Source organism: Podarcis gaigeae, assembly GCF_964106915.1.
Source record: "Podarcis gaigeae genome assembly, chromosome: 16".
NCBI lineage: Eukaryota > Metazoa > Chordata > Lepidosauria > Squamata > Lacertidae > Podarcis > Podarcis gaigeae.
Window position 1 is genome coordinate 37859169 of NC_139693.1, and position 16594 is coordinate 37875762.

Here is a 16594-nt window from a genome sequence, read left to right on the forward strand (position 1 = left end):
TACATTTCTCCCCCACCCCCAGTACCTTTTAACTGAGGATTATACATCTGATGAAGCAGACTCGATTCCATGAAAGCTTAAGCCAGACTTCACATAGTTTCCCCTCCTGGAAATAGGAGTCTCTAAATGTCAGTTGTTGGCCTATATGATGTCTAGTGACTTTTGTGTCAGACTGGCACTGGGTGCTTATTAGACTGCTGAGACTCATTGCCTAACCTACCTTGCAGGGATGTGTTGACAATAAAAGTGGGCAGAGAGGCATGGAAGCTGCTCTGAGTGATTTTGAGAAAAGGTTGGATAAACGATGTAGTAAATAAAAGAGGTGTAGAATCACGAACCATAGTTTGCATGATGTGAGCGTGATTTTACCCACTTCACTAAAAGTTTCTATGAGTACTGAAAAGTCCTCTCACCCCACAGTGATGCTTTACTCTCCCAATTAACAATTAAAGGCTTGGGCAAACAAAATATAGTCTGGTGCTTAAGCAAAGATGGTGCCGGGAGTCCTTTCACAAACAGGGAGCCACCCCTAAAAAGGCCTGTCTTTGTGCTGCTGCCACCCTCTGCACCTCCCTTGAAAGAGGCATGCGGAGAAGGGCCTCAGTATGATAAGGTTCATATGGGAAGAGGTGGCCCCTGAAATATTGAGTCCCTGAGCTGCATAAAAATTTATAGGTCAAAACCAGCACTTTGAGGTGAGCTGGGAAATTAATTGGTAGCCTGTGCAGTGATGCCAATTTAGTGTTGTAGATTCATACTGCCTTATTCCGGTCAGCAATCTGGCTGCTGAATTCTGCACTAGCTGCAGTTTCCAAGCAGTCTTCAAAGGCTGTCCCAGGTAGAGCACGTTGTAGAAATCTAACCTAGCGGTTACCAGAGAGTAGACATCAGAAGATAGGGTGACAACTGGGCCACCAGTCTAAGCTGGTGAAAGGTGCTGTGGGCCACCAATGTCATTTGTGCCTTGTAATAGACCCAGAAGTACCCCCAGGCTACAGAGCACCTCCTTCTGGGGAAGTGTAACACCCTTCTGAACAAGCTGAACCTCACCCGTCCCGGCTAGGGAGCCACTCGTTAAGAGCGTCTCAGCCTTACCTAAATTAAGCTTCAGTTCATTGGCTCCCATCCAGTCCATTACCAGTGCCAGGCCCCTGTCTAGCACATCCATTGATACGTGTGCAGACATAAAGGAGAAACAGAGCTATTTTTCATCCACATACCGCTGACAATGTGTCCCAAAACGCTGGATGACCCCACTCAGTGGTTTCATGTAGATGTTAATAGCATAGGGGTAAAATTGCCCCCTGTGAGACCCCTGAACAACTCTCCCCAAGCACCACTATTGGGGAGTGGGCATCCAGGAAGGAGTACAGCCCCCACAAAGCGGTGCCACTCACCCCCAGCCCAGACAGCCACTCCAGAGGGATTCCGGAAGCTGCTGAGAGATCAAGGAGAATCCGAGGGAGACACTTCCCAATCTCTCTCCCGACAAAGATAGTCATGCAGGGTAACCAAAGCAATTTCCAGGCCAAAACCTGACCCAAATCTTAAATTTAAATGGCCTGCACTGGTGGGCCTTGGCAGGGTTTGAGGACCCCAGAAAATTCTGAAGGATGCCTTGTTCTGGTGCCTGGCCTTAAGTAAGCCAGTTCCTTGCAGCCTCTGTCCCTGTATCTGCAAACTAGGGATAATGATTAGAATATGATTGTCCTTGCTCATAAGGTAAGGATTGAGAAATAGGGTATGGGAAATACTTGGATCGTTGCTGTTTAAACATTGCTGTTGCTTGCCCTTCCCAGAACCGGGCCGTCGGGAGACCCAAAGGAAAACTGGGCCCTGCCTCAGCTGTGAAGCTCGCGGCGAATCGGACAACTGCAGGAGCACGCCGGAGGAGGACGCGATGTCGCAAGTGCGAGGCCTGCCTGCGCACAGAGTGTGGCGAGTGTCACTTCTGCAAGGACATGAAGAAGTTTGGCGGGCCTGGCAGGATGAAGCAGTCGTGCATTATGAGGCAGTGCATTGCGGTAAGCCTATTGCCTGATTGCCTTGTGCAATGATTGAGAATCACCTTTAGGTGACAATCCTGGAAATGTTCTGGCAAAACTGGTGCTCACAGACCACAAATGATGAGGCCAGGAGGCAGGCTAGTTCAAATGCAGGCAAATAATAATAATAATAAAAATTTACATAATAAAAATTTACAGTTTTTTTAAAAGTGCTAGAAACAGGGGGGAAACAATAGTTAAAAAACAAATAGTGATAGAACTAGAACTATCCTTATCTATCTATTTAAACCATACAAATAACAACAATTAAAATGCACCACACCAGCCCTTTCATTAGAAGCAATCAGTTCCCAAAACCTCTTGGAACAAAAGAGTCTTCACCTGCTGGCAGGGTGACAAGGAGGAGGGAGCTAGTCTGCCTTCTTCAGGGAGGGGTTCCAAAGTCTGGGAGCAGCCACCAAGAAGGCCCTCTCCCACATCCCCACCAAGTGTGACTGTTCAGGTGGCCCAGGGCAGGTTCATATTGGAAAAGATGGACCTTCAAATAGCTGTATAAGGGCTTTATAGGTCACAAGCAGCATTTTGAATTGTGCTGGGAAACAGACCAGTAGCCATTGGAGCTGTTGCAGCAAGTGAGTTATGTGCTCATATATTTATTATTTATTACATTTTAACATACAGTGGTGCCTCGCAAGACGAAATTAATTCGTTCCGCAAGTTTTTTCGTCTTGCGAAGCACGGTTTCCCATAGGAATGCATTGAAAATCAATCAATGCGTTCCTATGGAAACCGCCTTCAGACCAGGTCCGGGGACAGTCTGTCCTCCGACCTCTTCTGAAGGCCGGCGGGGGGACAAGGGCTTTTCTTCCCACCCCCAGCATTTTAAAAAACCTCGGGACAGCAGAGGACCTCTTTGCTCCCCCCCCCCCCGTCTGCCTTCAAAAGCCGTCCGGGATAGCGGGAAGCGCTTCCCTGCTATCCCGGACCGCTTTTAAAATGCTGGCAGTGGGGAGCAAAGCCTTTCGGCCCCCACCGGCTTTCCTGGACCTCTTCTGAAGGCTGGAGGGGGGTGAAAGGCTTTGCTCCCCACCGCCATCATTTAAAAGAGGTCCCCGGAGATTTCCCTATGGGCTTTCTACTTGCGAAGCAAGCCCATAGGGAAATTCGTCTTGCGAAGCAAGTCGCAAACGGAAAACCCTTTCGTCTTGTGGGTTTTTCGTCTTGCGAGGCATTCGTCTTGCGGGGCACCACTGTATTTTTAAAAAACTGCTTTCCTAACGTGTCTGAGTTTGCACCGAGTGTTCTGTTGTAGAACTTGAATTTCCTCACTGGAGAAAGGCAGAGAGCTGTTACCGGGATTTCTAGGTTTCTTGATTGCAAAGCAGAGGAGCGTAGGAAGCTGCCACAGAGCTTGATCCATATGGCTCAGCTCTGTCTACCCTGACTAGCAGTGTCTCCCCAGGGCTTCAGGTAGAGGCACCCTCAGCCCTAACTGGAGATGCCAGGGATTGAACTGGGGAACTCCTGCATTCAAAGCAGGTGCTCTACCCCTGAACTGCAGCCCCTTCCCCTTAAATGTGCTCCATTGAACAGAGCAATGGCGTTACACCTCTGGGTACAACCATGGACTCTCTGGATCAACTTGTCCTGTGTTGCTCCTCTATGAAACCATCACAATAATAGCTTGTTCCCTGTTTATTAGGATGGGGTCTGGTTAAATGAGAGATTGCACCGAAAGCAGCATTTCTCAAACTTGGTTCCCCAGCTGTTGTTAGACTACAAGTCCCATCATCCCTGGCTAGCAGGACTAGTGGTCAGGGATGATGGGAATAGAGCTGGACAATACCTGGTTTTCAACATCACGATACATCACCAGCTACAGTAAAAACTGTGATATGCTGATATATCACAATGTCTGAAATGTATCTCGGCTGCTTCTTCCTCCCCACGTACAGTTCCCTATCCCTGCTAAAGAGCACAGTCTTGCTGGGAAAATCTCCTGGGCGTTTGTTGGGGGCTGTCTTGAGGAGACAAGTGCCTGTTCATATCAGTGGTGCTTGCCCAAGGGTGAGTTCCAGTGGCTCCTTCGAAGCAATATCACAAGTGTTGTGCAACTTTGCCTTATCTTTGTGTTCTTTTCTTCTTGAATAATCCCAGTCTTTAAAGGTACTTGTCTCTCTAGTGAGGGATTTCAGTCCATGTTCCATTATCTGATGTAGGGTTTTATTCATGTGAATTACCTTCTAAAAGCATCTGCTTTTTAGAACCCTCCAAGCTGTAGAATCGGCTTACAGAAAAGGGGTGATTTATAATCCTTTCTTTTAATCATTATTGCTTTTCCACTGACAGCGCCTTTGTTTCTTTTTCTCCCCCCTCCCTTTTGTCATAAGACTTGTAACAGATTGCAGCAGCCCATGTTTGCATTTGTGTCTCCATAATGTAAGGGCAATTAATTAAGTGACCTTCAGCACCTGAGTTGCTGGGCACAGGGATGTTGCAGAAAGCAGAAGAAATGTACAGTCTTGTGCAAAACCTGGCAATGGTCACATCCCTGAATGTTAGGAATCCTTAACTGGCATCCTTGGATTATAACTAAGGCTGCAGCCTTGAATTAATTTTACAGCGTAGTTTTATACATCCTCACTCAGAAGAAAGCCTCATTGAACTTCCTGGGGCTTATTCCCAGGTAAGGGGTTATAGGATTGCAGGCTAAAAAGGTCTCTCCTATTAAAAATAATATTTATTAAAACTACAAATGCTACCCACTATCCTAAAATAGGCCACTCTAATCTGAGTGGTCTGTTTTCATAATCTTAAACAATGAAAGTAAATTGTATTATGCTGGTCAGTGTTTGGTTACACTTTCGTGTATAGGAAGCCCCGTTTACACACCTTCAATATGTGCGTGCATCATGCAGGACCCGGAAGTGACCTGGAAACGTCATAAAGACATCACTAAAAGGGTGGAGTGTTTCCAGGTCTTTTCAATTATATGTGATTTCACCAACGCTTGCAGTGCCTTGGAGCATAACCCCTGCGTAAACTGAGTGCTACCTGTACTTTTAAAAATGATAACTTTAGAAAGAGAGGCATTATCACCCTCTTCCCCGCCAAAGGAGGCATGCCTCTCCAAGTACATTGCTTAATTCACTGGCTCATATTTCTGCAATTAAAAGAGCTGGTGTGGTGTAGCAGACTGTGGAACTAGGACCAGGGAACCCAATTTAGGATCCCCTCACGGAGTGATCTTGGGCCAGACACTGTCTCCCAGCCTAACAGGGCTGTTGTGAGGATAGGTTGGGATGGATGGGAGAAAGGGAATCGTGCCTGCACCCTTAAACTCTGGAGGGAAGGTGCCATACGAATGTAGTTAACACACTTAATTATAGCCTGTGCTTTCCAGTTAGATTATGTATTTAGAAAGCTATATCTTGATTTCTTTTAAAAACCCAGAGCCATAAGAATACATTTTTAAAATAACTGAGCAATATTTATTTATTTTTATTTGAACGATTTATATACTGCTTAACTACCATCTTCTCTAACCAGTGTACAGAAAATACAATTTGGAAAAGGTAATCATACTTCAGTTAAAATGTCTGCTAAAGTAAGAAAAAAAATCTTCAGTAGGCACTGGAATATATATGAAACAATCTTAAAAGCATCTAAAAAAAGTTTGTACCATCCAATAATATTGGTAAAGCTGAGCTTTTATATGGCACATATTAATAGAGTGCCTGTTTTGGCCGTAGCTGCAATAGCATCCCTTTTGGGTGGGTCAGTATTAGCATCACCAGAAGGGAGCTGAGGCTGAGAGGTGATGGCTTTCCAAAGGCAAACTAGCAAGCTTGCAGCCGAGCAACTGTGCTATTGGCTGCCCCACCAGCTCTCAATGAATTATTTTTAAACCGCTTTTATGTAAAACAGTCAAAGTGACTTACAAGGTGACAGACAAATGGAAGAGAAAACCAGGTGAAACAAAATACTAAAGTAGTAGCATTAAATAATCATATTGAAATGACAAATGAAGAGCAGCAGACATAAAGTTCCTTAAAACCAACAGATCGGTCTGAAATGCTTTGAAACATGAGCGCAAGATGATCACCAATCCAGGCAATGATTGAACTTTCCAAACTTCCACAGGTGACACATTTGCAGCAGATTAACTATTATGGGACATGGGTGGCGCTGTGGTCTAAACCACTGAGTCCAGGGCTTGCTGATCAGAAGGTCAGCGGTTCGAATCCCCGCGACGGGGTGAGCTCCTGTTGTTCGGTTCCTGCTCCTGCCAACCTAGCAGTTGAAAAGCACATCAAAGTGCAAGTAGATAAATAGGTACCACTCCGGCGGGAAGGTAAACGGCGTTTCTGCTCTGGTTCGCCAGAAGCTGCGTAGTCATGCTGGCCACATGACCCGGAAAAACTGTCTGTGGACAAACGTTGGCTCCCTCAGCCAGTAAAGCGAGATGAGCGTCGCAACCCCAGAGTCATTCGCGACTAGACAACTGTCAGGGGTCCTTTACCTTTTAAACTCTTATTTTATTATCTATTGAATTTGTTCATTTCTTTATCTTGCCCAGGGCAACCCAAAGCAACTCACAGGTGGACAGATAGACCAAATTCCCTCCTAGATACATTAAAACCAAGAGAAAAAGATAAATATATATAAAACATTCGCCTACTTCTAAAAGGCCATAGGCACTTAGAGGCCAAAGGACTGGTCACAGAGGAACATTTTCACCAGGTGCCTAAAGAACTGTAACGGAGGTGCCAGTTCTCCCTGGGGAGAACATTCCACAAGCGGGGAGCCACTGCAGAAAAGGCCCGCTCTCATGTCACTACCCTCCAGACGTCTCATGGAAGAGGCACACAAAGAAGGCCTCATGGGATAATCATAGGGTCCAGGTCAGTTCCTATGGGGAGAGGTGGTCCTTGAGCTTTTTTAAGAGCTCACTTAATGGTTTTTGGCCTTTCGAACATACTAGATTTCATAGGCTGGAAGTCCCTCCCTCCTTGCCTTCCTTCTGCCAGCAGGTGAAGACATTCATGTTCCAACAGGTTTGGGGTAATGAAGGGCCTGGTGTCATGCAGTTTTTATTATAATGATTGGTATGGCTTTCATAGATTTTATATGTGTGTATAGTTTTACTTTGATCACTGTTTAATTGCTTTTTAATTATTTTTTCTATGTTTTTCTGATTTTCAGTTTTATATTTAAGCCGTCTTGTGTCCCATTAAAGAAAAAGGCGGGTTGTAAATAAACATAATAATACTTAACTGTTGTATGTGTAAAGAAGCCCTTCTGCTTTGCAGAAGGACTGGAGTGATCTCTCTTTTATTGATTGACAGTCAGCTCTCAGTTCTTGAGATCTTTCCTCCAGGATGTCCATTGCCTTGGCAAGAGGCAGGGTGCGCCAGTTGGGACCCCTAACTCGGGCTACAGAAGCAATTGGAGCAGAATCATAGAACTGTATAAGCATAGAGTTGGAATTGGAAGGGACCCTATGGGTCATCTAGTCCAACCCCCTGCAATGCAGAAAGAACTGCCTTTTTAACAGTTGCTTTCCAGAACAGCCAGCTTTAAGTTGCTCAGAACACTGGCACAACACAGAGCCTAAGTGAGCCCCGCACCACCCCAGCTCTGAGCTGGAAGCCAGGATAGGGGAGCTAGCTTGCAACAGCGGAATCTCCCGCCTCAGCAGGAGGCCCAGAGTTTGGCATGTTTTCCTGGTCTCATTTCAGAGGTTGGGGACAAGGCCCTGCCCCACCCCAGATTTGCCAGCCCCTGTTCCTCTGTGTGTGATGTTACGATAACGCCTTGGCGGGCATAGAAACACAGAATCAGAAACACATTGGGCTTCCCAGGCCTTCACAAGAACCAGCCACAGAAGGTGCTGCGGGCTGAGAGGATGGGGAGGTTTCACAGGTGTCTGTGCTGATAGGTTGCTGCCTGTTTCCTGATCTCTGCTCCTTTCCTCCTGTTTGTGTGTGTTTAGCCAGTGCTGCCCCACACGGCTGTGTGCCTGGTGTGTGGGGAAGCGGGGAAAGAAGATACGGTGGAGGAAGAGGAGGGCAAGTTCAACCTCATGCTTATGGAGTGTTCCATCTGCAATGAAATCATACACCCAGGATGCCTCAAGGTAAGGGCTCTCTGAGGTGGGGTCCAGAAGCTGCATCAAAACAGGCCTTGCCTTACTGTTAGATTTGTCATGTTCTTTGCAAAATGATGGCATGTTTGGCAGTCCTTTCCTTTTACCTGCAGCCACCACAGCCTACAACCTGCCCAATACCCACAACTCCGTAGCCATGCATGGCAGCAAGGTCAACCCAAGGCTCTTTGTTTCCTGAAGCCAAAAGACTGGTAGGGCTCAGGGGAAGCCAGATTACCCTTCTGCTTCCGCAGTCCTGAGCAAACAGCAAAAAGCAGAATTCTGAACACACAAGTAATGGATAGAATTCTCTGCCTCAAGATGTGGTGGTGGGCGCTGGATTTAAAATAGGATTGGACAAAATTAATGGAGAAGGAGGAGACTATCAGCCATAATTAAATGGAACCTCCATGTTCAGCGTCAGTGTACCAGGTGCTAGGGACATCCAGTGGAGCATTGCTTTGCCCTTTCTGAAGACGTCTCATTGGCCATTCTGGAGATGCTGATGGCATCTGATCCAGCAGGGCTCTTTTAACATTCAGGAGTTCTCTGGCATTCTCTTCTCTGCTCAAAGGGCTCTGTCTGCTATAGTGCATAAAATGGCAGATTCTTGGATCTGATGCCTGAAAAGATGAAAGGGGAAAATGGCACGTCAGCAGGCCCAGACCCAGACAGGCAGGTTTATGGCAGGGTTCTGGGCCAGCCTGCCTGTAATTATGCTTGCTTGTAATTACCCCCATACGATGAATGCCTGGAATGTCACTGCAAGGTGGTGGTGGTGCAAATTAGTTTGCCATTCAGACGTGGGTATAAAGAATAAAATTGTTATTATTTGTTAGGCACAAGGAAGAATTTCCCAGTAAGATTTCTTGGATCTGTTGTATATGCCAACCCTCCCTTGCTAGCCTTGTTATCCTCTCCCATAATATTAGTTTGTGAAGCCTTTCTTTTCTTCGTTGTGAAGACCTCTTGATACAGTTTATAGACAAGACTTTAGAATCCAGGAAAATCCCCACGTGGGTGTAGAAGTAAAATTTTCAGAGATTGGGGAGAAGGGCAGGGTTTATTTGTGCTTATGCTAGATGAAGCAGAATAAATTATATGAAAATTCAAAATGTAGTTGACTGACATAAATTGTAAATTATCAGCACACTTTTCAAAGAGCATTTTGTTTAGAAAGTGGCAAGTCCTGCCTGCCTGTATATTGGGAGCTGATCTGTGGCTTCCTGTTGTGTGTCTTTTTCCTCCCAGGTGCGGGAATCAGACGGCGTTGTCAACGAAGAGCTGCCCAACTGCTGGGAATGCCCAAAGTGCAACCACGCTGGCAAAACTGGGAAAGTGAGTTTCACTGGAATTGATTGTGTTCGCTGGAAGGGAGCTGTGCTTTTTCCTTCCTCTTTTTTTTTACACACGCTAAGTGGCTAATCTCACTGCTGAGCAGGAGCAGCTGCCAATGTGCTCAAGGTTTCTCCCCTTGCTTCACAATGCAGCCGGGAGATGAGTCACCGCAGGCAAGATATCTCGGGGGGGGGGGGGGGGAGTTTTGTCTGCCGCTACTGATCTTCTCTGCTGAGCAACCCCAGAGAAGTTTCAAGGAATCCCTCCCCCCAATTATGCTCTCTGCTTTCTCCCACAAAAATTGAGAAACTGGTCAGACCTTCAGTGTGTGTGTGTGTGTGTGTGTGTGTGTGTGTGTAAGTGTAATATAAATATAAAACCACACATGCATTAAGGACAACTCTTTTTCCATTCCATATTAACTGCTGTGAAGGTTTCAAGATTTGAAGACAAGACTCTGACTTGTCTTTCTACTATTATTTTAGTTTAGTTTTTGTAAAGCGACTATATATAAAACCTTACTTATTATACATATATCTCTGTGGTGTTTAAAATGTGTCTCCCCCCCCCCCAAACTAATTTAACACACTTCATTCACTTCTGGCCAGAGGCAGACAAGGGGAAAGGAGGTGCAAGTTGTGTCTCTCTAACCCTTTCCGAATCTCAACCCTGTAGCTTTAACTTCCCCTGTAGAGTTTTATATATAACTACAATTTCGTCTTGTGCAGGGGTCCAGTTCCAAGGGTTCCTTATATACTTGAACTGCCCCGTGCGAGCATCCTAACCCTTCCCTGGTGCACTGAGTGGGCCTTTCTTTGTAAGCAAGGCAGAGAGCTTGAAAGCTCTTTTCATACCCGGAAAGTGTTGCGTGGTTTTAATCTGTGCAAATTCAATTGTGCAAGATTGAAATTGCACAAATTAAATGTGTGTAAGATGTGATTATAGGGGCGCGGGTGGCGCTGTGGGTAAAATCTCAGCGCCTAGGACTTGCCGATCGTATGGTTGGTGGTTCGAATCCCCACGGCGGGGTGCGCTCCCGTCGTTCGGTCCCAGCGCCTGCCAACCTAGCAGTTCGAAAGCACCTCCGGGTGCAAGTAGATAAATAGGGACCACTTACCAGTGGGAAGGTAAACGGCGTTCCGTGTGCTGCACTGGCTCGCCAGATGCAGCTTGTCACACTGGCCACATGACCCGGAAGTGTCTGCGGACAGCGCTGGCTCCTGGCCTATAGAGTGAGATGAGTGCACAACCCTAGAGTCTGTCAAGACTGGCCCGAACGGGCAGGGGTACCTTTACCTTTACCTTTAAGATGTGATTGTGCTGTATTGCACTCTTAATGTGTCCTTCCCCCTCAACCCTTGAGGGCAGGAGCTAGCGGGTGGAGCCAACTGTTGCTGGCCCTTTAGCTCTGGCTTGAGTACAGAAAAAGGGAATCACTGAACATAACTCTAGAGAGAGTTGACAAGATTCCCTGACTATAATAATGTGGGCACAGGACCTTGGGAAGGAATCAATGGGTTGAATTTCTGCTGCCACTTATAAGCTGTGGTGCAGGGTGGAAATTTTGTGTTTCATAATATCATTAGGGACAGTAAATAGCTGCCAATTGCAAATACAGTATTTGGTGAACTTGGCCGTTTCAGTCATAATTAATATTTTTCAGCTGAACTATCCTTTTGCCTCTAAAGTCTTTACAAGTATTCTGGTAAATTTCACTGGGTGTGGATGCCAGCAATATTTTTAAAGCTTTGTTTACTAAGTGAAATCACTTTCTAGAGGCAGGGTGGGAAGATAGTGCTGACCAGCAACTTCCATCCACATCTGGAGGGTCAGAGGTTTGCCCCCTCCCATTTTCCAGAAAGCCCACGTTACTACCTATAAGCCACGACGCAAAAGCATAAGATATAAAGTTTGCTTGTGTGCTTTGTCTCTCTGGCGTACAAGCAAAAGCGCGGACCAGGGTTCAAGTATGCGTCAAACCTGCCCGGCTCTCTGCTGAAGGAGCAGAAGATCAACCGAGAGAACAAAGAGGTTGTCCCAGACGCCACCAAGCGGAAAGTCGAGTGCGAGGAACCCCCTCGGAAGAAGTCCGATGACCATCCCAAGAAGTCTCCTGTTGACCCTCTTTTGAGGAGAAAGTCTGAGGAAGTCCACCCACGGCGGAAACGGAAATTTGAGAAGCCCCAAGAGCCTGCCATGAGGAAGCGGGTATGTGTTCTCCGGTGGGGGGGGGGTTATTGGGCCTCTTTGGGCGACCTTAGAGGTGGGAAGTGGCCTTGTGAGTGAGGCCTGGTGGAAATGCTCCCAGCCTGCTTGCCCACATACGTGGATCAACGCCAGCTGTTGTGTGACATGTCGGAACTGACAAACCTGCTTGTGGGATGTTACTGTGAGATAGCAAGCCAAAGTGCTGCAGCAAAAGCCGTAATAATAAGGCTCAGTCTTTGAGCATTCAAACGCATGAGTGCTTCACTGATGCTACCTTGTTACAGTACCTACAACAGCCCTGTAAGGTAGATCAGTATTCTCCATGTTGCTGAAGTTGGGCCGTTAGGCAGAGTGGCTTTCTGAAGGCCACGGCAGAGGCAAGGAGACCAGCCCAGGGTCTTCTGATTCAGTGATCCAGCCTCTTGGGCTGCAACCCTGGGCGCATTCTAACCTTTCGATTTGCTTCTCAGCAGACATGCTTAGGATCCAATGGTTAACCACTATTGCTAATAATTCTTTGACCTCTACCCTTTCCCTCCTTACTTTAACTGTTTTATCATCATTGTTTAAAAGGCAGTTGCATCTCATTTATAGCTCTGCTCTGCATGATACTAATATTTATACAACATGTTGCATAGATGTTGGGGAGATGCTGTATGAATGGTAATACGTTAAAAAAAATTAACTATTTAAAAACAAACGATGCAATGCCTGCTCCCTTGTGCTCCAGGGGAAAGCAGGAAAGACTCTGGCTGTTGCTAACAATCCATTCGGTTTCTAGAATTAGGGAGGCCCCTAAATGATAAACTTCTACAGTGGTGCCTCACAAGGCGAAAATAATCCGTTCCGCGAGTCTCTTCGTCTAGCGGTTTTTTCGTCTTGCGAAGCAAGCCCATTGACGGCTTAGCGCTATTAGCAGTTTAGCGGCTATTAGCGGCTTAGCGGCTTAGAAAAAGGGGGGGGGGAGCAAAAAAAATTGCAAGACTCGCAAGACGTTTTCGTCTTGCGAAGCAAACCCATAGGGAAATTTGTCTTGCAAGCGCATCGAAAAACGGAAAACCCTTTCGTCTAGCGGGTTTTTCGTCTTGCGAGGCATTTGTCTTGCGGTGCACCACTGTACTTCATGATGTTCTTTGGAAGACAGAGAGTGAAGAGGGACCTTAGGTCTGTGTTAGAGAGCAGGTATTGCATTCGAAAGGTCCAAGGTTCAGTACTCAGCACCTCCAGTTTAGAAGAAATAATCAAATAACAAGTGATGGGAAAGGGACCCCAAAGAGGCACTGCCAGTCAGTGTAGGCAACACTGGCCTGGGATGCAATAGCTTCCTGCGTTGCTAAGATTACAGCCCATTCCTAAAACAAACCTCCTTTCCTGTCTCAGCCACTAGGTGGCACTTATGGGTCTTTTCAGACTGGTGCTGCCAATCTCCCTCTTTCCCTTCCTTCCTAGTAGCCGTTTTCTTCCTTTGAAGGTGCCCTGTGCAGTCCCAACTCAGTGTGCATCTTTGGGGCTGGCAAGGTCACACATTTTTTAGCGTATTTTTCCCGGGTGTTCTGTGGACACGGCAAGGTGAAAAAGCCCTTCCTTACATCCTGCTCTGAGGATTTCACAAGAGATCAGAGGATACCACCCGTCCTCTCCATCTCCCTCCACCATCCCATCCTTGGAGCTCTCATAAATGTTTCCCATTCCATTAACATCATTTTTTAACCATTCCTAAATACCGGGTCCTTGTGCGACTGAGTGGCAAAGATTTCTGATCTAGGAAGCTCTCCGTTCAAATGTCACCTTGCCTGAAAACTCCTGAGGTAGCCTTGAGCAAGCCAGTGGTGATTTTAAGTGTCTTAACTAACAAGCGGGTATACACAATTTAAAAAAGCAGCCTTGCCCACAGGCTTATAGTCAGCTTCATTATCTCCTTCCATTTACACTGTAGATGTTGATGTTCATACTATCCAATATTTTCAGCTGTTTAATTTTTAAAATCTGTATTCTAAGAAATAAATACGGTAAATCATGTATTTTACACCTGAATTGTAAAACCCTTGGACTGCAGTTCTTCCTGCAGGTTACCTAAATCCCCTTGGATTCTATGGGAATTAAATAGTTCATTGGCGTACAGGATTACAGTCCTTGGTCACTGAAACGTCATACAAAAATGTTATGTACTGTGTGTGTATGTTAGCTAAGTTGTTTATACTAAGTCTTGTCTCTTTGCTCTCTCCCACCCCACAATCCCTTTCTGACCACAGTTAAAACTAGGCAAAGAAGAGAAGCTGTTCAGGAAAAAGGTACTACATTAAATGGTGTAGATTTCTTCCATTACTTCATTCACCTATCCAATGACTTGCTGTGGCTATTCTGGAAATGGCAGGTTTTGAATCTTAGATTGGGGGGGGGGGGCAGCTGCTGTGTCTTCTGAAGCTCTGCCTACACACCTGGAATCTTAGGTTTGATTAATTATTGGTTCTTGCAACATGGAGATATGGTTAGCAATGAAATTCAGTCCCCCTCCCTGCGAAAAAGAAGAGCAGCCTTGCTGTTTTACTCTGCCTCTGTGAAAACCTTGCAGGCCTATGGTAAAATGTCAACCTGAGTTAGAAAATTGTGATTTGGATGCAGAATGCCCACCATATAACTAATTTGTTGTGTGTCTTTCCTCCACATCTACTTAGACCATGTTTTGGATGACATTTATAGTTGAGGGAATTTCTTGAGAATCTCAAGGCCCACCTGCACCACTGACTTAATGTTGGTGGAGCTGTAAAAGCTTGGGCTGTATAATACCAAACTAAAATTCTGAGGGCTTTTTGTTGGATCTTTTTACGGGCCCAAGCTTTCTTCACAAAGCTACAGTTGCCCCTGAAAGGAAAAGACCCCTTGAAAGCAGTTTTAGTCTATAGGCTTGAGGGGTGCCCATTGCCTTTGTACTGAGCCAGAACCTTCCCTTTCCAGAGGCGATCGTGGAAGGCCACAGATGACCGAGCTGCCCTGGTCAAGCCAGTCCGGCGGTTCAAGCAGGAGCCTGAGGAGGACCTCCCAGAGGAACCTCCCAAAAGCAAGGAGAGTGACCAGTCTCGCTCCAGCTCCCCCACGGCGGGGCCAAGCTCAGAGGGCGCAGAGTCCCGAGACAAGAAGAAGTTCAAGATCCGGCGGAAAATCCGCCTCCCAAACAAGGAGCTGAGCAAGGAACTGAGCAAAGAGCTCAACCAGGAGATCCAGAAGACGGAGAACAGCCTTGCCCATGAGAACCACCAGCCCATCAAGTCTGAGCCGGAGAGTGAGAACGAGGAGCCCAAGCGGGCGCTGTGCCCCGAGCGGCCTCACCGCTTCAGCAAAGGCTTGAATGGAACCCCCCGAGAACTCCGGCACCAGCTCTTGTCCAGCCTCCGGAGCAGCACCCCCCGGGCAGCTGCCCGGCCTCCCCGCTCCCTCTCGCCCCCCAAGTGCATTCAGATGGAACGTCACGTCATCCGGCCGCCCCCCATCAGCCCGCCCCCAGACTCGCTCCCGCTGGATGGTGGGGAGGCCCACGTCATGCAAAGGGAAGTCTGGATGGCTGTCTTCAGCTACCTCAGCCACAGCGAACTGTGTCTCTGCATGAGGGTGTGCAAGACCTGGAACAGATGGTAAGGGGCAGCGGAGGTATTTGCGTAGTGGGAAGGGAACAGGTTCTAGAGAGCAGGATTGCCAGGGCCATGACATTTGGGAAATAAAACTCAAGAAAAGATTCCAGTGCCACCTGCAGAATCCTGTAAATCTTGGCTTTGTTTCATAAAAGGGGTGTTTCTAGACCTCTTGATTTCTTTTAAAATGTGCAGGTGAGATGCTGTGGTCATATTTCTAATATCTGAGTTTGATGGACACTGATAATGGCTTTGGAGAGGGTTTGGTTGGGTGTTCCAGGGAATTAACTTTCTGCTCACTTATTTCTTAAAATCCAGTGTGATTCAGTTTCTGGAACGTTGCAATAATTATCCAGGTATCCCCGAAGATATCATGGGCTCCATACATGCAAGGTCCATGATAGGGAGCCTGTGACCCTCTAGATTTTGCTGGACCACCTTTCGCACTGTCCTTAACCATTGCTTTTCCCTCCCAAATAAAAAAATGTTTAGGGGTACTCTCATTTTCCTACTCATATTGAAATACTGCCCCTCAATGAGGCCAAAGATAGATTCACAAAATGTTTAGGGGTATGCGTACCCCCAGAAAAAGCACTGTCCTTGACTATTAAGCATATTGACTGTGTCCAATAGGAGTTGGGAGTCCAACAAAATCTGGAAGGCCACAAGCTCCCAGCCCATGTGTTAGGTGTTTACCACATGTTCAAGGAAGTCCAGGTATCTGTATCCACATCAGTATTTTGAAAAATTCTCATCCTATTTATAAACTTTTTTTCTGATGCAAAACTCAAGCTGCTTGTTGTAGGCTTCTCATTTCCCCTGGTTTTGTAAGAAATTGTATAGGTCTCTTTGTCCCAAGTGCCAGACCAGCTTTCTTATGAAACCTTCTTCCTGATCTGCTTAGGTGCTGTGATAAAAGACTGTGGACCAAAATAGACCTAAACCACTGTAAATCCATCACCCCTCTCATGCTCAGTGGTATTATTAGGAGGCAGCCGGTCACGCTTGATTTAAGTGGGACAAACATATCGAAAAAGCAGCTGAGCTGGCTCATCAACAGGCTCCCAGGTAGGTCTGCAGTTACTACAATGTGCCCAGGGAGTCACACACATCACAGCTCCTACCTTTTGCGGGAAAGAGGCCTAAATGAACACTCTTCTCCTCTCTACCTTGCTGAGGCCAAGAGATGGACATCGCAACCTCAGAGCCCAGTTAACTGCTTTTAATGTTTCAGATAGTAATACTGTCTGGGTTCCTGAGTGGCTACA

The 16594-nt window shown here is 46.5% G+C and overlaps 1 protein-coding gene across 6 annotated transcripts in view; it reads left to right on the plus strand.

Annotated features, from left to right (window-relative positions):
- The window catches only part of KDM2B (lysine demethylase 2B), a 92648-nt gene that overhangs the window by 72161 nt on the left and 3893 nt on the right, over positions 1 to 16594 (plus strand). For 4 of the 6 annotated variants that reach the window (XM_083716916.1, XM_083716919.1, XM_083716918.1 and 1 more), the window contains 7 exons: positions 1800 to 2024; positions 8002 to 8145; positions 9406 to 9492; positions 11428 to 11700; positions 13953 to 13991; positions 14656 to 15329; positions 16231 to 16394. In XM_083716916.1, coding sequence (XP_083573042.1) covers positions 1800 to 2024; positions 8002 to 8145; positions 9406 to 9492; positions 11428 to 11700; positions 13953 to 13991; positions 14656 to 15329; positions 16231 to 16394 — 1606 coding nt within the window. The remainder of the gene's footprint in view (positions 1 to 1799; positions 2025 to 8001; positions 8146 to 9405; positions 9493 to 11427; positions 11701 to 13952; positions 13992 to 14655; positions 15330 to 16230; positions 16395 to 16594) is intronic. The other 2 variants (XM_083716917.1, XM_083716920.1) reach the window with 1 other exon arrangement.